At 42.5% G+C, this 20,692-nt stretch overlaps 1 protein-coding gene across 7 annotated transcripts in view; it reads right to left on the bottom strand.

The window, feature by feature from the left end:
• Window positions 1-20,692, bottom strand: part of cdk5rap2 (CDK5 regulatory subunit associated protein 2) — a 29,001-nt gene that overhangs the window by 984 nt on the left and 7,325 nt on the right. For 2 of the 7 annotated variants that reach the window (XM_026296978.1, XM_026296984.1), the window contains exons 10-50: window positions 18,302-18,421; window positions 18,103-18,222; window positions 17,856-17,948; window positions 17,393-17,611; window positions 17,084-17,254; window positions 16,849-16,959; window positions 16,631-16,768; window positions 16,301-16,480; window positions 15,957-16,151; window positions 15,659-15,850; window positions 15,309-15,438; window positions 15,068-15,207; window positions 14,853-14,969; window positions 14,583-14,726; window positions 14,354-14,466; window positions 14,126-14,265; window positions 12,303-12,443; window positions 12,076-12,185; window positions 11,837-11,980; window positions 11,216-11,317; window positions 10,900-11,087; window positions 10,466-10,811; window positions 8,824-10,369; window positions 8,524-8,625; window positions 7,974-8,122; window positions 7,113-7,510; window positions 6,763-7,013; window positions 6,336-6,387; window positions 5,034-5,206; window positions 3,822-4,148; window positions 3,341-3,466; window positions 3,151-3,267; window positions 2,838-3,027; window positions 1,849-1,979; window positions 1,501-1,707; window positions 1,351-1,419; window positions 1,000-1,256; window positions 694-840; window positions 469-607; window positions 281-327; window positions 116-170 (exon numbers count right to left, since the gene is read on the bottom strand). In XM_026296978.1, coding sequence (XP_026152763.1) covers window positions 116-170; window positions 281-327; window positions 469-607; window positions 694-840; window positions 1,000-1,256; window positions 1,351-1,419; window positions 1,501-1,707; window positions 1,849-1,979; window positions 2,838-3,027; window positions 3,151-3,267; window positions 3,341-3,466; window positions 3,822-4,148; window positions 5,034-5,206; window positions 6,336-6,387; window positions 6,763-7,013; window positions 7,113-7,510; window positions 7,974-8,122; window positions 8,524-8,625; window positions 8,824-10,369; window positions 10,466-10,811; window positions 10,900-11,087; window positions 11,216-11,317; window positions 11,837-11,980; window positions 12,076-12,185; window positions 12,303-12,443; window positions 14,126-14,265; window positions 14,354-14,466; window positions 14,583-14,726; window positions 14,853-14,969; window positions 15,068-15,207; window positions 15,309-15,438; window positions 15,659-15,850; window positions 15,957-16,151; window positions 16,301-16,480; window positions 16,631-16,768; window positions 16,849-16,959; window positions 17,084-17,254; window positions 17,393-17,611; window positions 17,856-17,948; window positions 18,103-18,222; window positions 18,302-18,421 — 7,837 coding nt within the window. The remainder of the gene's footprint in view (window positions 1-115; window positions 171-280; window positions 328-468; window positions 608-693; window positions 841-999; window positions 1,257-1,350; window positions 1,420-1,500; window positions 1,708-1,848; window positions 1,980-2,837; window positions 3,028-3,150; window positions 3,268-3,340; window positions 3,467-3,821; window positions 4,149-5,033; window positions 5,207-6,335; window positions 6,388-6,762; window positions 7,014-7,112; window positions 7,511-7,973; window positions 8,123-8,523; window positions 8,626-8,823; window positions 10,370-10,465; window positions 10,812-10,899; window positions 11,088-11,215; window positions 11,318-11,836; window positions 11,981-12,075; window positions 12,186-12,302; window positions 12,444-14,125; window positions 14,266-14,353; window positions 14,467-14,582; window positions 14,727-14,852; window positions 14,970-15,067; window positions 15,208-15,308; window positions 15,439-15,658; window positions 15,851-15,956; window positions 16,152-16,300; window positions 16,481-16,630; window positions 16,769-16,848; window positions 16,960-17,083; window positions 17,255-17,392; window positions 17,612-17,855; window positions 17,949-18,102; window positions 18,223-18,301; window positions 18,422-20,692) is intronic. The other 5 variants (XM_026296979.1, XM_026296980.1, XM_026296982.1 and 2 more) reach the window with 5 other exon arrangements.

The following is a 20,692-nucleotide window of genomic DNA, read 5'->3' as shown; positions in this document are numbered from 1 at the left end:
TATGTCATGATGCATACAATGTTTGCTTGCAGCATGCAACAGTGAGCGTGAACCCAGTAAAGGTTTCTGAACCTCATGCATCAGCATTCAAAGCCTGCACTTCAACCACACTAACCTTCGTCTGGTGCTTCACACAGGCCTCTTAGGCCAAACAGGGCACAGTAATTTGTCTATCGTTATTTCACAGAGAGGACGAGAAGGAAAAGAGCGATTCACTGAACAGTTCACCACTAAGAAAACATCTGACATTTTTTATTGATGGCTGTTTGGTTGAACTCACCTCTAAATTCCCCCTTGCTTTCTTCAACACGCCATGAGTTAGAGATACTGAGAAAAGAAACAATGATTCATTTTTAGAAGCTAGATACAGAAAATCTGATATTTTGGTTTGGTAAATTACCCTCTTTATCAAAACTAGCTGTTTCTGCTCTAGCATTCAAGCTGTATGAAGAAGAAAAAAAATCTTACATTGATCGATGATGACCCTCTCCATTCCCTCTTTGAGCTGGTTGGTTGTGCGGAGACGTTTAACGGCTCCACTCAGCATCTTCTCCTGCTGCGACAGCCTGCTTTTCAGTCTGGCTATCTCGGTTTTCAGCAGCTCATTCTGATTTGGACAATTAAAACTTTTACATTTGCTCCATATTTACTTAACTAGACATGGTAGTTACAGTGCATGCTTTCAGCGTCTACCTGCTGGTTGGTGCCGTCCCCTGCCGTGTTACCAGCTGGTAAAGTGACTCTCCACACCAGTTTGAGCAGCCGACCAGCCTCCTCTAACACCTGCTGCATTGTGTTCATGCTGCTGGACAGGCCCTTCAGGTGCTGCTGTTCTATCACCTGTGACCATGCACACAATGACAGGAAATCCTTTGCCAAAATGTCTATACTGTGGAAATTATTGAATGGTAGGTTAAGTTTTTTCCTTGCTGGAAAACATCACTTAAACCTCATTACAATCCTCACGTTCAGCTACAAATGAAAACAGTTTGTTAGTACCTTTTTGTCTGAGCTCTGCTGTTTGAGCATGTACAGACACTCCTGCAGTTGTGTGTCCATATTACGCGACAGCTTGCGGCCTTCTGTGATCTGTTTGCGAAGAGCACTGTAGTCTTCGATCAGACCCAAAATATGGCGGCCGTTGCGACTGGCCCACATGCGGTGGCCTGGCACCAGGCGAGAGGGAGCACCAGAGACACTGTCCCCGGAGCTGCTGCTGACTGAGCCACTGTCCACCTGACGAGCATGTTTGTCTTCTGAAGAGATAAATCATGTACAGGTGTTTTAAAATAGGTTCAGTGTTGCTGTCATGTGAACAGTGTCATGCCAACTCTGAGGAGGTTTTCTTACCATGTTGAGACTGAAAGGAGTGACTGTGAGGTTCACAGCTTTCGCGAGCTGGTGACCTGCCCCCTTCATCTAAGACCAACGTAAACCAAACATGAGTTGGCAGGTTCCACGTGTGTCCTTACATTCTTCTGAACTGTGCCTTACATTTACCTGGGGAGGATAGCAGGTAGTTGATGTTGATAGTTTCAGAGCGGTTGGGTCCTCTGAGCAGCTGCTCCTCCAGCCTCTGGCGCAGTGCCGTGTTGGTCTGGATGCTCCTCTCCAGCTGCAGCCTCAGATGCCTGATCTCTGACAGGAGCTCGCCCAGGTCCACAGAGCCAGAGGGAGGGACGGGCTCCTGGGTCGTCTCATTCGATTCTGTTCACAGTCAGTCGACAGTGAAGGAAACATGGGCTTACCTTACATCATCACCACAGCAGTACTATTCGCTTATTGTCTCCAAGACAAGTAAATAATATAACCCATGTCTAATATCAATCACTCTATTGCATAAAATACCTGCAGTACTATTGTGTTTCTGTGCTTCAGTCTTCATCTTTTCGTAGACTTGCAGCTCCACTCGCAGGGACTGAAGGAGATGCTGGGAGTCGGAGAGCTGCTGCCTGTGGAGCGTCACCTCACACTGCAGCCTGGAAACAGAAACCAAACTTCAATGATGAGAAGAAAAACAGCAGTAGGACAATTCATAAAAACAATCATCTACTCTTAAATGATGTGCTGACTATTATTTTAGGGCTGCAACAACTAATCTAAATTATATTATTAAAACAGTTGGCAACAAATGTATTTATCTATTAGATGGCAGCAGTGGAGAAGAGTGAAAGTCCCTATAATATTCCATTGTTTTGAGTTGAAAACAGCTATATATTCTTTTGTAAAATTCTGATTAGTCGATTAGTCAAAAACATTGATTGATTGATTGGTTATTGAAATAGTTGTTTGTTGCAGCCCTATGGTATTTTCTTTTAAAGGCTGACAACAGGTTTGACAATGCAGATAAGAACATTACAGATTAGACAGCACCACAAAAAATGTCTCCAAAATTGTAACTAAACTGAATCAACACAAACATTTTCTATCAAAACTTAGTGATGGCTGACAAACGGAGCTATACAGGAAAGCGAGAGGAGAAGTGACCTGACACTAAACTAGAGGCCAGGTTTCAGGTGTCTGCCTCACTCAGTTGTCTCAGTAGAAACTGGTGCATGACATTACATCCCACCATTATGGTATGTAAGATAAACTGTATTAATTTCAAGTATGCATGCACGTGTTCATGGATGAGCCTTCAAAATGACAGACTATCATGAGTTTGAGTTGTTCTAATCGTATGAAATACTGGTGGTAGTCACAAGCTTTAAAAAGGTCAACAGCAGCTGTGTAGTTTCAGGTTGCATGGAGTAAAGTAGTTATGATAGTATGAGTGTACTGAGGACATATCAAGAAGTGTGTGCTAACAATTCACTAATACATGACTGTGTGTGTACCTGTATAGCTCTTCTTTGCTGTAGTGCAGTGAATCCTGCAGCTGTGAGTTTTCTTGGCTGCTGAGCTCCAGTCTCTCCTGCAGTCGACTGTTTTCCTGCCTCAGAGCTTCACACTCTTTCCGGCTCTGCTCCAGTTTGGCTGTCCACCGGGCCAGAGTCTCCTGGAGCTTCTTATTCTCCTTTAGCTTGTCTAGATTGGGGGGGAACAAAATTGTGTCCAGCATTGTATCAGTGATAAATTTGTGTAAATATTTGAATGGAATATTTGAAGCAACTGTGACCTGACCTCTGTTGCTAGGAAAAAGCCTTTTACCTCTAGACTCTAAGCTGAGCTGTTCCTTCAGAGTTTGGTTTTGTTCCCAGAGGAATCGCACCTCATTGGCCAGCTGACCCTGCTCCTCACTGCCATGGATGAAGATGTTGGTAGCTGCTGAAGAGAAGTTCATGAGTAAAGGTAGTTTCCATTTGGTCTGTAGAATTTCCAGGAATAACACAGAGTGTACCTGGGTCTTTCTCCACCTCAGCCAGTCTCTTCTCCAGCTGTTCCCTGAGACGGTCATTGGTACGAATGCTCTCCTCCAGGCGTTGCCGCAAAGCTCGGATCTCCTGTAGATGCTCGGCCAGTAGGTCTGAGCGATACACATGCACAAAGCTCAGTTAAACAAATGGGGACTGAATATTGCATTTACTTAAAAAATGAAAAGGGGGACTAATAAGCGAAAGATGGTGTCTTTGATTAGTCAGTTAAATGTTAAGGCTTTGTAACTGCATTATCCAAGTTCTAAAGACAAGCTTCCCAACTACCACCAAGGCCATAATAGATAAAATACAACTCACTGTAACAATTAGTTAGAATTTTATATGTTCAAAACATTTTTAGATCTTGCTTCTTCAATTGAACTGAACTATTGCTGTATGAAGTATATTGTACTAGTTACTGTTAAACCTGAAAAATCTGAACGTACTAATATTATAATCACCTACCTGAATTCATTGTACCAGACAGTTCTACAGCATTCGTTTTGTGAGCTGATGTCTCCTCCTGTGCTTCCGTCTGAAGTCCTGAACTCTCCTGGTTGTGGTTCTGATCATGTTCCTGATGGTAGGAGCTGGTCTGTGTTATAATTGTGCGATGCAGGTCCAGTTCGCTGCGCAGGGTGGCGTTGAGCTCCTCGCTGCTCCTCAGCCGCTCCTGCAGTCGGCTGTTCTCCCTCTGCAGGCCCTGCAGTCTGCAGGCAGTGTCACCTTCCTCCTGTGCTCCTCCTACAGGAGAGACAGCTGCTCCCGTCCAGTCAGGGGGGTGTCGACGGCCTACACACACGCAGAGAGACAAGAACGGATACATACATCCATCATGTGCAAAACATTCATTTTTCATGCTTTTATTGTTGTGTGCAGCCTGTTTCCTCTCATCACCCTTCACATTAAAAATAAGTCAACAAATGACAGAAATTTATTGAACAGATACATTTTTTTAAAATGTAATTTAAATAAATTGAGTTTTAAATTGAGCATTAAACTGTTGAATCAACTCAACTAATTTAGTTTAATATAACTGGATTTTGTGGTTCATGCCTAAGGAACTATAGTTCATAAACGGGATGTCATCCACAGTCTACATACTAACACTAGTAGCTGCAGAACAGGATGGGCCACTATAATGTCTGGAGCCAAAAAAAACAAGTATTCACAACTAGTGGTGTTGCACTGAGGGACTTCTGAGTTCTGATCCAGAGGCCCCTCTGCTGGACCTCTCACTTATACACAATTCCACACTATGTCTTTCCCAGAGGGAAACGTAATTGATGATTGAACTGGATAGGTGGTACTGAATAATGCACATCTGAGTGCCGATGGATCGAAACTAGACACCTGTTCTGCCCTTGAGGGGTGTGCTTTGTCCTGCGGGATGCCTCACTGCAACAGAATGGGTCTGAGTGGAAAATAAGTGGTATTACAGGCTGTGACTACAATGTCTGGCCCCATGGACAAGGAGCTCAGGTGATCTCTATGACATACCACTGGGACAAGAAAAGGAGAAATATATTCATTTGAAATGCCGCAAACTGAGGGAATCCTGACTGAGGCCAGCATCTTTGACACTTATGACTATAACTGACCTTGGCTTTCATAAACATTAACAAATGAATGATATAATTAAGGTTATGTTCAGGTATGGCATGTGAATCTGCTTACTGTGAGCTCGAATGCCATCTTGTGTGGCCAAACTGCTGTGGCAGGAGGAGGAGGTCCTGTCTGAGTGGTACAGATCAGAGTGAGAGCTGTGATGGCTGCTGGGGCTTTGCCCTCTGACCTGGCTCTGCAGACTCTGGATCAGTCGGTTTTTCTCCTGTAGCTCTTTAGCTAACCTGGGCAGAGGAGGAACAGGAAGTGGTATGAGTGATTTTAACAGCAGCTGGAACAGCACAGTCTTTGAGAGAGCTGGATTCTAGCCCTCGCATCATGCTGCTGAGTGTTAGAGAACAAAAAAAGCAAACAGCTCAAGAAGCAGCACTCAAAAAGAGAAGACCAAACAGGTCATGGAGAAAAATAACTATATTCCTCAAAAGATGGACTGTAGCATTCAGCTGAAACACGCAGCTGGAAAATATTAAAGAGGAGTCCACAGCAAACAAAATGCTCTGTCTGGAACAAAGCCACTCACAAGTCCAGCTGCTCCCTGGTGCATTCAACCAGTGTTAGGTTTTGGTAGACGAGGAGACTGATGTGCTGCTGCAGCAGCTCCCTCTCACTTTCTAGCTCCACACGCAGATTATCTAACTCCTGATGGATTCTTGCTGGGCTGTCAGGAGGCTCTCTCATGCTCTCCTTGTACGACAGCAGTGCCACTGATCCCTGCTGAAGCTCCATAACACTGCCCACATCAGTGTTAACATGGATTAACCTACATCACTACGCACAATTTTGATTTCTAATCTAATGGTACTAAAGTGCTGCAGAAAATTAATTAGCTGTCCTAAACTAAGTCAATGTTACTCCTAAAAAAAAAAAAGAAAGATAATACAGTAATTTATAGAATCTAAAAAATTCTACAATTAAATGTGTTTTGGAAGAAATCTTGTATGTAATGTCTCATCTGCCTTGTAGAAGATAAGGCTTCACAAGCCATGTAAAACTTCTACAGCAAGAAAATTCAAAGTCAGCATGATTTTAAAAGCTTTCTTTTTTATTTATTTTTTTCATATCTAGCTCACATCATTATCGTTGTAGTGCAGTGTCCAAATATAAAAGGCCATAGATAAACTATGGAGAAGTTTTACATGGCAAAACTGAAAAAAGGAAAATTGAAACTGAAAAATTTTAAATTGAAACTAAAAAAATGAATTATTTACTTTCAATGTCCTCATTATTATATCATATGGTCTCATATCTTATTCCATACAAAACAGTATTCCAAACCAACACCACATGCACTGTCCAGGTACCCAGGGTAATTAAGACAACAATAAACAAATGCAGTAAGACCGTGAGACATACCTGCGAGACAGCTCTAGAGCAGCCACATTCTCAGTATCCTGATGAGGTTCTCCTGGCAAACAAAAGACAAGATGCTGTCAAGAAACTGTCTGTAGGAATCAGTTGTCTGTTCTTTTGTGTTCATCCCTTTCCGCTTTCTCTTTGTTCAACTACGGTCAGTCGGGTTCATATGACTAAGGCAGACCTGTTTGTAACACTTCTTTCCTGTCTGAACCTTTACTAAATCTTTACTGTGATTTATTCACTGCCCAGTCAGTCAATGAGCAGTTGTTAAAGCCCGTCATTATTCATTGCTTGCATGTATGCTTGTTGGAGTTGTGTGTGTTTTGGCAAAGTAATGTATCATAAATCAAATGATATCTAACAATTAACTGTGCAGTGTGGCTCTGATTAGCACCATATTTCAAAAGATAAGGAATGAAAATACCATCCAGACAGCAGTTACTTTTGTCCAGCCATCCCTCCAGGCGGTCCAAAAGACTCAGGCTTTTTTCCAACTGCTCTTTGACCACCTCCCCCATGTAGTAGTCGACTTCACTGGCCTGCAGCAGCTCCTTGAAGGCCTTGCTCAGCTCCTCCAGCTGTCGGCGCTGCAGGGTTCCCAGCCTGCGGCCCTCCTTGATCTGCTGCCTCAGCTGGGACAGCTCCCTGGCCTGCAACTGCACCAGGGAGTCAAGTCTGTGGAGATGGAATAATAATAAGGAAAAAAAACACCAAAGTGGACAGCATGATACAAGATTTCACTTGAAAGTGCAGGTTTAAAAAAAGCCTGCCTACCTTGCAGGTGATGTAGAGCGACTGCGAGTCTGTTGCAACTGTTCACCGATGCTTGGGTTCTGGGACCTCTCTTTTTCCAGTTCCATATTCAAAAGGCTGGTTTTGTCCTTCTGCTTATCCCCAATTCTTTTCTCCCTCAGCTGCCCAGTTCTGTAACTTCTATCTTGGCTATGGTCCTCCTTCTGAGTCCCTTCTTGATCCTTGTTCATGGATGGGTCAGAGTTATTGGCAACAAGGTCACTGGAGAGGGAGTTCCTACGCAGAAGATTCTGCATCTGGAGGATGAGTTTGGTCTGGTTTTCTAGCTGGACCTTCAGCTCTCTGACTTGTGCCTGAAGCTGGAGCGGGTCTTCTGAAATACCGTACTCGTCATAGACATGTAGGCTCTTCAAACTGACCTGAGGAAGTTAGCAAAATTTAAACATATGTTACTTTTTCTAGTATAATGCTGTTTAACTGCTTAGCTTAAATACTTGTTTGCATTTTCAAATAATATGTTTTCAAATTTTTGTAACAAATTATTGGGGTTGCTGAAATGTAAACTTCCCTGGATACAATAAAGAGCAGGACAGAGCTACTAATGTTAGCCTGCAATGATATATTTGTAGTATCAGAGAATTAGGGAAACACTACACAGTGAATGTGGTCCTTCTGAACAGGGCTATGACCCTACAAACTAATGTGGGTGATGATGTGTTCTTCGCCTTGAAAGCAACTGTCAGCAAGCATATACTAATGATTACTGCCTACATTCAAGCAGGTAAACACCGTATGCAGTGCTATGATAGCACTACAAATTTGATATGACATACAGAAAAATGCTGTTTAGAGGAGGGGTTTAGTGACCCAAAAGCTGAATACCTTTGCTGAACTCAGAGCTGGTGAACTAGGATATGGGGTGCTGGAGGCTGAGTCCAGGTTTTCTGTAGAGGAGAATGTTGCCTGTTCATGCTTTAGCAGGGAAGGGAGGCTAGAGGCACTGCAAATAGGGTTCACACCAACCTCTAAATCTGGCAACACAACACAGAAAGTCAAAACAAAAAAATTACAAATTCTAGAAAGCAAAAAGGTGATTGCACCATGAAGAAAAACATTGGAGATACAGTGAAGAAATAAAAGTGAAAGGTAACTGAGTGCTGGAAAGACATTCCCAAATTTCCAAGTGAAAACATGCAAGAATTCATCAATACTGAGTACTGACAACCCAGTCAGGTTTGGGGAAAAATGTTAAAAAATCCCAAGTTAGAACCAGAAGAGAGAATGTGTAGTTATGACACTGAAAAATCAAAACTCAAGGTAAGAGACCATGTCACAGTTGCGTCTGTTCACTCCTCATGCAAAGAAACTATCCACATTTGAGATTAGTGACCACTCAGCAGACAGACATGCAGTCTGTCCAGAGGCCGTCTACCTGTGCTACTGCTCTCTTCCCTATCGTTCTCACTCTTGCCACTGGTTTCGTAACCCAGGTCCTGAAAATCCACCTGCACGCCTTTGTCATCCTGCTCCAGAGCTGGCATTGGAGGTAATATATGGTGGATTAGGAAGAAATCATTTAACGTGGACAAAATACTCTCTCCTTTACTCTGTTTCTGATTAATTAGGATTAATGAAAAGGTTTAATTTCACACAAACATATCATTTGCAGATTTACAAAATGAATCCAAATTTAAATTTTTTAAGCAAGTACCTTCAGCATATGTTATCTTACCTTTTTGTACAGTTTCAGTGGAAGGTGCCTTAGTAAGAGCAGTGGCCAGTTTCTCCTCCAAGTTTTTACATGCTCTCTTCTTCTCCCTCAGTGCTTTATGGAGAGTTTCTAGTTGTGCTTGCACATTTGGAGGTAACGCCTTTCCATCCTGCACTGTCCTGTGAGCCTCACTCTCCTCTCTATGGCCCCTCTCCTCTTGTAGGGAAACCTGCAGTTCAGAAATTCTCTGAGAGCAATCACTGAAGACCTTGTGGAGGAGACAGAGATTTTCATGGAGATCTTGGTGATGATGTCCCTTTGTTCCAGCTGAAGTGGTGGACTGACTGCTGTTGGATTTAGTGGATGGCTGAGTGGGTCCTCTCAATTCCTCTCTCTCTTGCAGGGCTGCCTGAAGTCTGTCTAAATTCATCTGCAGGTCAGAGCTGATCTGTGATGATCCATCAGAAGGTAAGGAGCTGGTGTTTGAACAGTGTGCTGCCAAAGAGGCAATGGCAGACTCTGCTGCATTAACGAGATTCATCAGAACTGTCATCATCTCCTGATTCAATCTAGTGCTATCAGAGCTTCTTCTTGCCCTTTGGTGTGTATTTGACTCCTTTTCTGCTGCTACCAGCCTTGAACATTTATCATCTTGGCCCACACTGTCGCTGTTATAGTCCTGTTGTGCAGCAGCATCTGCAGCTCTTAGTTTTTCCTGCAATTCTGCATTAACCCTATTCTGCTCGCAAAGTGCCTCCTGCAAAGAGTCTGCATGTTGTTGCAACTCCTGCATAGAGTTCTCTGTATTTCCAAAAACAATCCTTGACCTCTCTCTGTTTGAGGGTGCATTCACTTGCTGTAAGATGTTCTCAATCTTTAAGCAGAGGTCACTGATCTCTGGACTCTTTGCTTTGCTGTCAGAGGAGGAAATGGCTTGCTCTGCCGAGTTCAGAAGTTCTATAAGTTGGCTGTTGAATTCATCCTTCTCCTGTAGGGCTATTTGTAGCTCCATGCATCTGCTGTGGAGGGCAGCATCTAACCCCACTGAGCCAGAGGCTGTGGCAAAACTGGCGTGCAATCCAAATCCTCCTTGGCTTTCCAGACTGCAAGCAGTCAGGTATGCAATAGTGGATTTTGCAGCCTGTAAGGCCTGCACATAACGGTGATTAAGCAGTTCGTTATCTTGAAGCTGAGTATGGAGCTCTTCAAGCTGCTCACTGAGCTTACTGATCAGGGCCTCCTTCTCCTGGCACTCCTGGTGGAGAAGCTCCAACTGGTTGAAAAGAGCATCAGTCTGAGCATGATCCAACGTGTGTCCAGCTTCAGAGCCCTTGTCCGACCCTACTGGACTGCTGCTACCATGTGTATATCTAAGTGTGGAAAAGGGGGAAGTGTTTTGGTAAAGTAATTTGGGGGAGTCACAGTCTACATGCTGGTCAGAATAGACATCATCCGAGTGAAGGTGCTCAGGTGCATTAGTTTGTAAATGGTCACAGGTAAGAGACTGCCTGCTGCTGCCCGCTTCCGCTCTCATCCTCACAGGGACAGGGAGGCGAGATTTACCAGCCTAAAACAAATAAATACAACAGATTTAAAGAAGTTAGACATTGTGCGGGGAGCAATGTGGTGTGTTCTTCTATTAATATCATGGTACAAAACTTACCCCATGTCTTGCAACATGAAGTTTTGTGCTCTTGATCTGTGAGTGGCCTTGGGGTTGTGGACTTTCCATCCCCTCTGTGACAATTAATTCAGTGGTAACAGGGGTCTCCCCTTCTAACACCTCATTACACTTCTTCTCTCTCTTCTCCTTCAACAGCTTGATGGCCTTGGAGTTATCTTTTGTCTCAGGCTTCAGTGTCTCCATACACTGTTTCAAATCAGCCTGTCCATCACTGCTGTTCCCTGAGGCATCAGTGCTCTCTTTTTCTTTACACTCAGTAGATTTTTGTTCTTTCAGGAGACCTCGCAGCTCCACATTCTCTGATTTAAGTCTGAGCAGCTGCTCTCTGCAAAAGGGAAATAACGGCTGGATTATTGTCTCTTACAGTGGAAAATCAGGAGCAGAATCCAGACACCACTGAAGACAAGACCCACCTAAAGTGCAAGACTGATGTAGCCCCCCAGTCAGTCAGCAGGGATTTAAGTGCTAGTATATCTGTGTTGTTGTCCCTACAATCTCCCTCTCCAGTGTCCCAGGCGTTATTGTCAGACTGAGTGTGCTCTCTGCTCTGGCCAAGGCCACTGTCCATATTCCCATCATCCAACAGCTTTCCAGACAGCAGCTAAAGGGGAGTAGTTTTGAATTGTTCTTAAAGTTACATCAGAAATGCACATTCTCATAATATTTGCATTGAAATCTGTCTTTAAACTTTCAAGAGTTTATTTTGATAGATTATCATCAGTTTCATACCTGTCCTAGTGTGATGTCTGTCTGGCTCTCTCTGTCCTGAGCAGAGGGGTGTGTCTTGTTACTGTGAGCCAAAGGCTGTGTCTCGTGCATCTTTCCTAGCTGCTAGAGTAATGGGATGGGAGGCGAGTATGACACACATGGCTCGGTAAAAAAAAAAACATAACGAGGGAACAGAATCCATAAAACACTGCACAGCAACAGCAGAATGGCACGATGTGTCTAATGTGGCATGGCAAAGACAGAGCATTTCATGGGACACAGAGATAAAAAACAGGGACTGATTAGGAAAGGTGACAGAAAGAAAAAGAGGGTTTCTCCTACTACAGATGAGAAACACATTTGTTAGAGAAACAAGACATATAGCTCCACAGAGTAGAGGGACATTAGTTATAGGCTAGACAGAGCAGAAGATAAGATGTAGGTTTAAACATTAGAAAGAAGTTAAAAAGGTGGATGTTAGGACAATGACTCAGACATGATTCTTTGTGTATTTGCTAACTGTGTACATGCTTTGCATACACTTGCTGATAAATGACAGAAAAGCGTGTTTACTTTTAAATGTATTAAATAAACTTCAAGTACAACTTCCTCCTTTTGTAGCTGTTTTTTGTGGCCTCTAACCTGTTTCCAAGGGCTACTATTGGCCATTTCTTCATCCTCCTTGTGGTAAATGGCATGTCCTGATTTCTCCAATAGTAACAGTCGGCTCTGCAGCTCATTGTTTAAAGTCTGCAGTCTACTGACGCAATCCTGCAGCTCCAATACCTAAAGTCCAGATGCACACATTTTCATCCTTTTGAATATTTCTCTTCCTGCATTTGATTGTTTCATTCCAGCAAACAGTTCGAAAAGGATTGTACCTTCTGTTTCAGCTCTTGTGGAGAGAGTAAAGACAAGCTATCATCATGGCCCTCTCCCACACAGATACTCATGTAGGAAGTTTGATCACCAATAAAACTCAAAGTGTCACCTGAAATACACACAAAGATATTAAGACTCACAGGTAACAAAAGAACTCCCGTTTACCAATACTTGTTGCAGGACGCATTGGAATATAAAAATATGTTGATTTTTTTTCTGCTCTTACCACCATCATTGGCCCCACCAACTCCTCCACCACGGTTCTGGATGGCTCCTAAGCGAGCCTGCAGAGAGGCATTCCACCGCTGTGCATCTTCAAGCTGATGCCTCATGCTCTCCAGTTCTTTAGGATCAATGAGGTCCTTACCTAAACAGGTACACACAAGGACACTCACTGCCATGTCTCTGGGTGACAAGAATAAGTTAAGTTACAGTGCATTTAATGTGTAATGTGTGGTTAAGTCAAAATGTTGCTTTAAATGAACATTTGTTTTTCTACTTCATAGCAACATATGTAAACATGCATAAACTAGTCAAAAAGCACAGACTTTATCAAAGACTAAATACGGCTCTAAAGGAAAATAATTGACAAAATTAAAATAACATATAATGTAGTTTAATGTAATTTTATGACTATGTATCTGAAACATCTAATTCTGCTCATGAAGATTGTTATAAATTTAAAAAAAAAAAAACATCTTACGATAGCTCTGTGCGTAATGAAAGTAAAACTACACTGCTACTAATTACATAACAAATTCCCAGTAGTGTGAATTATGTAAGCTAACAGTTAAATTCAATAAGTGAAAAAAGCTGCAGTGTCTAAAGTGAGTTTATGATCTACCTCCAAAGAAAACCATGCATTGAAAAAAAAATCCATATAATAAGAATGATTATTATTTACACTAAGTGTTTTTTTTGTTTGTTTGTTTTTTTACATATACCATATATACACATACAAACATTGGGAAATTACGATTACGTAACCAGAAAAAGAAACGTGGCTCAATGGTAAACAGCAGTAAGTACCGTAGTGTGGCTGTGTGAACGTGAGCTGTGGGCCTGTTACTTACAGCTGACCTATTTATACACCTGGCTCTCTTGACGCAGGGGATGAGCATGCATAAGTGAGCACATGCATGCATGTTAACACACAATGAAGTAATTACGATTAGACAGCTCCCTGAGTGTACAGTGACACTACTGATCAGTCTCAAGGCTGTGTCCTGATGTCACAATTCATCCAAAGCACTAACTGCTAAATTACATTCACTGAGAGATAAACTGTGTTATTATGGCCACTCTATTGCTGTATTAACAAGCTTCAGTACTGTTCTTAAAGTTGTTATATAAGGACATGCTTATATAGTTGAACCTCTAATTCATGTGACAGATGTTTAGTTGGGTTGGATTATTAATGAGAAGGACATTGGATGATGATGATGATGCAGTCAACAGACAACCAAACCTTTTAATGGGACAGTTATAACAAACAGACATGTTAAAAGTGAGAGGCAGAGAGGAAGACAGGCCAACAGTAGCCTTTATTCACCCTTTAAATAAAGGACAGACAAAGTAAGAAACTAAGAAATGTAAGTGGGAAACTGTGACATTTAAAAGAGTGACAAAAAAACAAAAACAAAAAAAACAAACAGGTGTGGACAAAAACAGGCAGATGAAAAGGTGATGATGGAATGAACAGTAAACAGAAAGTACACAAAACTGAGTGACAGGACCAGGTGTACATGCATAATAGCGTGACAGATGAAGAGGGGATGTGAGACTGTCAGCAGGAAATGTTGGAGCAAACACACGACCAAAAAAAAAATATATATATATATGTTTGTGCATATCGTGTGTGTGTGTGTGTGTGTGTGTGTGTATATATATATATATATATGTATATGTATATGTATACATACATAGATAGGTAGATTTGTAGATATCTTTTAACAACTTAAGGACTAAGGACATGACCTTTCCTTTTTTCTCTATTTTCTTTCTTTCACTTCTCATTATCATCTACCGACCCATGTTTTTGCACTGCACCTTCTCTGAGTTTGGCTCTGTTTATTTCTCTCTGCAAGTCGTCCCTCAGCTCCTCATTAGTTTTGACGCTGTCCTCTAGCTGCTGCCTCAGAAGTTGCACTGCTGTCAGTTCCAGCTGAAGAGCATGGAGACGCTGGGCACTGCCGAACACACACGCACATACTGACAGTGAGGTTTCTTCATAAATAAAGTTAACCCAATGAAAGTTTGTTTGACCATTGTCCCTACCTGTCCTGCTCCTTTACAGTTCTAACCAGGCTGGAGTAGAGCTGTTGTTCAGCTCTCAGGGCTTTATTTAGAGCATCATGTTCCTGTTGCAAAGCTATTAGGTTGGGCAAAGCCTTAAAGGAGACAGGAAATAACAGGGAAATTATCTTAGTGTTAAAAGATTAAATGTAAAATATGTTATTTTCTGGTATTCTGTTCATCAGAAATGTAGGTAAAGCTTTCAGTTTACTTCTTGCTGGCTGTCTCCACCAATCATAGTACTCTCTCTTTGTGGAAGCCCAGGTAGTGATCTGTCCATGCCAGAACCAATGACTTGTTCCTGGATATGACCAGCCTGACTGTCCCCTCTCTGACTGAGGCGCTGGTGAAGAACCTGCTCAGAGACAAACAAAACCCAAGAACTGCTGGAGGAGAGGTCATACAGTGTATAAGCTCCATTTTTAAAGCTGCTGTGTGTTTCATTGTGTCACTTTAGGTCTGTGAATAGAGCAATCCTTACACTAATAATCTCATCTTTAGTCTTCAGAGTAGCAACCAGTGACTCAATATTAGCAGCCTGACCTTCACTGCGACCCTCCAGCTCAGATAACAGTGACTGTAGCTCTGCCAATGAAATCTGGATCGAGAAAACAATGTAAGCCATAGCAAAAAAACACACATGTTGGGAACAGTGACCAGACAGTAGACATAATTAAATGCTTACCACCAACATACCTTCAGTTCATTCTCTCTTTTCAGTGCTTTGTTCAGTGCCTCCGTTTTCTGTGCTAGCTCCTTCTTCAAGATGACGACTGTCTTCTTATTCAGTGGAACATTCTCCACATTATCCTCATTGTTTCTCCTGGACAGCTCAGCTTCAGAGCAAACAACAGAATCAAATGTAAAGCCAACCTATTTCTCACTTAATCCATAACTTAATCCATTAACATCCAGTGAGTGGGTTTAAAGGTCTCACCTTCATTCTCATCCAACTTCTCCTGCATGATCTGGATAGTTTGTCTGAGCTCCAGTACATGATCCGTCTCCTCCTTCTGCCTCATCTCTGCCAGAAACCTGTCTCTCTCCTGACCACGCTGCAAAAGCTTCTGCAGAATGACAAGGATAACATGTTAGCACACTGATGTACAAATGATACCTTACATTTCGTCAAAATAAGGTACCAAAGTCAAAGTCGAAGAATATGTGAAGCAGGGACAAAGAAGTATGGGTTATTCTCTTTAGGAGGTTTGAATTCCTGTCTTTGTTAAACTTATAAGTCAAGCACATTTCACAGCTGATTGACTGTTGTATCCAAGAGGAACATACATTGATGAGGCTGTCTTTTTCAGCAAGCAGAGCTCTGAGCTCAGCAGTCTCTAGATAACCCTCTTGGGCTGTTGTGGAGCTTTGCTTCTCAGCAGTGGCAATCTGCTGCTGCCTCTCAGAAAGCTGCTTCTTTAGTTCCTGAATCTCTTGAGTACGCTCAGACAACATGCGGTTGTGATGCTCTGCAGATTCCTACAGATAGAAAAAAAAAACAGATTAAAGTAAAGAGAGGTAGAGTGGGCACATTTAGAAGTTAAAGATGTATGTCATCTGTTTGTTTTCCTAATTAAATGGCGACCTTGAGAAGCTGATCCTTGCTGCTAATTGTAGCTAACAGCCCTTCCACAGCACTCTCATTGTCTGCAACCAGCCTTTCCCTGGCCTTCACAGCTTCAGCCAGCATAGCTTCTGTGACCTTTAACCTCTGGCCCATCTGTTCAGCAAGGTCACGTGCATGAGTCTGTGACTGGCTTAGCATTGATTCTGCCATTTCCTACAGACACACATTCATAGAGGAAGGTCAAAAACTACCCCAGACAAATATCTATAAATAGTGTCTGTATACAGACCAGGTTGCAATTGTGAAAACATGCTATGACCATCACTGGATATACAACAGTGGGTGTGAAGGTGTCACTTAACCTCCATGTCCTTTGTCTTGCCCTCCAGGGATAACTGTAGCTGGTTGATGATGGAGTCCTTCTCCCTCAGTGATCTGTTTAGGTTATCTTCAACATCTTGTTTGGCTCTCTGAAGGTTTTTGAGAGTATTTGCAAGATGCTGCAGCTCTGCATCCTTCTCCTTGATCAGACTGTCAAAACTCTGAAAAGAAAACAATTGGCAGACAGATGCATCAAACTGAAGTTCAACCTCCCAAAAGCACTTTCTTTACTGGTTACAAAGAGAAAGGAAACATTTCCGGCCCCAGTTTCTAATATTTATCCTCCATCAACAGCAGTGACAGCTACTCACATTGATGGTTTCCTCATTGTGAGAAAGCAAGTTATTGAGCCTTTCCAGATCTCTTTCCTTCTCCCTTAGAGACAGTTGCAGCTGGTGTATCTCATTGTCCTTCTCCTCAATGGCAGCAAACTTCTCATCCAGTGCTTGCTGTGCAAGAGCAAACACACCAGTGTCACATTCAAATTCTAATTGCTGTGGTGAAATGAGTGCAGAGAAGAAATGCAAACCTCCAGAGCCTTCTCCTTTTCTTTCAGCCTTTGCCGCAGCTTAGAAAGCATATTATCATTTCCTCCTGGGCTTTTGCTTTGCTCAAATTCTCTGACCATGTTTTTGTACTCCTGATAACACAGACGAATATGGTAAATATGTTAAATGTCAATTTTTATGAACAAAATACACACAAGATTGAATCTTTTGGCCTAGAATATGCCTATATTGTGTATGTTCCTGGTTTTGTGTTACCTGTAGCTGCTGCTCTTTGTCAGCTAGGGTGGACGTAAGACGCTGGATTGTGACTTCATGTGCTTGCAGTTTTCTTTTGGTTTGATCCAGCAGCTCCTGGTACTGCTGTTCCAATGTACTTTCCCTTTCCCCAATCTCACCACTCAGCTTCTTCAGTTGATTGTTCAGATCCTAAAAGGGGCAATGGTAATACTCTCACACAAAAGCCAATATTTGAATGATGACAGTAAAGAGTGCTGAGATGACAATGTCTGATGGCTTAGTTTATTCAGAAAAATTCACCAGACACCACGTTTTCTGCTGTCTTACATTCAGGGCTTTGTCTCCTTTCTTCTTCTGTTGTTGCAGATCCTCCAGATCTAACTCTAGCTGGTCCTTTGCTTGCTGCATATCAGAGAGCTCCTGCTCCTTCCTGTCCAGAGCTCGCTGTAGTTTTTGGGCTTCAAGCAGCTTGGCATGGTGTTCTCCCTGGAGCTGGGCCAGCTCTGTTTGCTTTGCCATTAATAGGTTTTGGTGCTCCTCTACTCCCTGAGGGACATATGTAAGAAATATTGACTTTCAGAGACTGCAATTTGTATTTGCCATTGAGATGAATATAAAACACACAAACATGTTTCTCTTACATTCTAGAGTTTCTAACAACACAATAAAATCTTTGAACATACAGAAACAAACATAGAGCAAAGAGTTAAAATTAACATTATCATACAGGGTCAGGGTTTGGCTCTTTACAAAAGATGCCACAGGTCTGTCATGGCACATTAGAACTTGCCTGGTATTTCTGCAGTTGGGCTTTATGTGCTGCCTCTCTAGCCTTGGCCAAAGCATCATCCCTGTCTTCAATCTCATGACACAATTCTGCAATCTTTGCAATACACAGAGAAAGATAGACTGGTTTTCTAAGAATACTGCATAAAGGAAACTAGTGAGACAAGCAAAAAATGATCATAATTCAAAGCAATAATTAGGATCCACATATTACCACATCTAAAATGTGTTAACAATAGCATTAAACACACCTCTTTTTCCTTTTCTCTGAGGATCTGAGTAAGCCCCTGGATTGTTTTGTCTCTCTTCAGGGCATTTTTCTTCTCTGTGTTGAGCTCATTCTCCTTCTCCTCCAATTTCCCTGACAAGGTCTGTTTATATGAAGAAGAGATTTTATTAACAAAGCTCTTAATCTAATCAGAAATATTAAAGTAAAACATCTTTGTGTACCTTGTTCTGTGTCTGGGTATCTTCCAGTGTTTTTCCCAGGTTCTCAATGGTGCTTTTTGTCTGTGTGAGCTCTTCAGATAGCTGCTGACTGTAAGAGTCTAACTGATTCATCTCACTCTTCTTTTCAGCAAATGCGGACAACATAGGAAACAGTAAAAGGAAAACATATTTTAATAGCTACAATGTTAAAAAGCGAAGCTGGCTGCCTGGCTGGGATTACTGAAAAGTACTACCTCAACTATGACAGGGATATATTCATCATCAAATTCCTCTGTAAGATCAGGCAGGGACTTCCATTCTGCTCCTTTCTGAATGTGCTTAGCTCGGAGACTAAGAGGGCCAGTGCTTAACCTCTTCAGTACAGGGATGCGGCTCCCAGCAGGGGCAGAGACTCGCTGCTTGGAGATGCAGCGCAGGAGTTGGATCAGGTCAGAGATCAAAGCAGCCTGACCTGAAAAGCTGCGGGGCTGTGCTCTGGACATAACCTTTCCTCCTGCGTCACCAGTCACATGACATCTGGCAACCCGCAACTTGGGCTCCCTGAGTTTTAGTTTCAATGGAGGGTTGGAAGGGATGTCAGAGGAAAAGTCTAGATTCAGGGACTGCAGGGATGTAGAGCGACCTTTAAATCCAGGTTTAGGTAGTATGCCCTTACGCTGGACCAGGTCAAGGTACATGCTCTGCGAACGGTGGCGCGTACCACGGAGACCAAAGCTCTTCATAGAACCATCAAACCCTACACCTGATCCAAGTTTCCTAAGGCCTGAGCGCACTGGGAAGAGCCCTCGACTAACAATTCGATCCAGACTCACACACCTTCTCATGCGATTCTCTGCGTGACCACTCCCACTTTCTCTCAACTCCTGCCCTTCAGAGGCCAGCTGACACACAGCCTCATCATCAGGACTGACTACCCCAGGAGACCTGAGTGGGGTCTTGCAGCTAGTACTCTCCCCATCACTCTTGTCCAAGCTTGGGTTATTTTTGTTATAGATGTGTACAATGCACTGGATCAGGTGTTCTTTCTCTGCCTGTAGCCTCTGTATCTGAATGATGTGTTCATCCTGTAGCTGGCTAATGTGTACGTCACACTGTACCACCTTCTCCAACTGAAATACGCATTTCCCACAGAGAAACTCTCCTCGACCATCACGAGTTACCTCACAGCCCAGTACATGTGAAAGGATGACTTTCAGTTTTCTCTTTGCTGATGAGCTGAAGATCCAACGACACTGGTTTCCTATCAGACGAACACCGCATATACGACATGGGTCCCTCATGGCACTTCAGAACTTTCAGGTTCAACGGGTTAAAACGAGTCCAAAGAGCTACTCATTAACACAAACTATCCAGGGAGCTAATGGTCGTCAGCCTGCCAGCCGTGGAAGACTCGTCTATCATTTTTTCTGACTGCCAACTCGCAGAGAAGCACAGAGGAGAATGACTGAGTGCAGAGCACTATAAGCCCTAAGCCTTTAATAATCCCTGCTCCCTCCTCTATTCCACTCTCCCTCCGCACATTCAATCTGATTAAATCCTCTAGGACTGCTGCAGTGATCTGTGTTACGACCAGTGCCACACTGTATCTAGAAAGCCAACTCCAAAATTCCATAATATAAAATGGTATTAAGGTCAACGCTATACAGGTGTGTCTTAACGGGATGTGGACAAGAAAGTTATAGTTTCTCTTATAGAGTGCATCCTGGCTGGCAGCTCAGTTAAAAATCCGCTTTAAGATTAGAAGAGGTGTTTCTGGCAGCCGCTGCTGTCATTCCATTACACCTCTAACACTGACAAGCAACCTGAAGGCTTGTCATGCCATAGAAGTAGAACTGGTCAACATATTTTCTCCAGTCTTTCAAAATATGTGTCACATCTTTTGATTACCCACATCTAACACACTGAGAGGTTACATTTTTTCTTTCAGTAAAGAAGGAAGACCATAAATAACTCTCAGAGGAACTGCATCCAGACACACAGTAATCCAGTCTTAACACTACGACCTGGGCCCATATGTCAAGAGGTGAGAAGGAGCCATGGACACTGTGCAACTGTTTTCTGCTGTGAATGTTAACAAGAGAGTACTTTCACCAACAGACCATAATGCTTTTGCTACCACTTTTTTCATCATCACTACATGATGGCCATTCAAACTTTCTGAAGTTAAACTAGAACTATAACATATTTTTGATATTTAAGTACTATACATCAAACATTAAAATACATCATACAGGGTGTAACTGAAATCATTCTGACTCCCTTCTTCCCCACATGCTGTAATACTAATGATGTAAGCTTACTATTGTGAAATCAATGTTGGAAAACCTATGAAAGCCACAACATCACCAAAACAAAGTGAGTATAAAATGACAAAAAAGAAAGAACATAGAA

The sequence above is a fragment of the Mastacembelus armatus genome, chromosome 12, assembly GCF_900324485.2.
Source record: "Mastacembelus armatus chromosome 12, fMasArm1.2, whole genome shotgun sequence".
Classification (NCBI taxonomy): domain Eukaryota; kingdom Metazoa; phylum Chordata; class Actinopteri; order Synbranchiformes; family Mastacembelidae; genus Mastacembelus; species Mastacembelus armatus.
The sequence above is the reverse complement of the archived record's forward strand: the minus strand, read 5'-3'. Positions and strand labels throughout refer to the sequence as shown.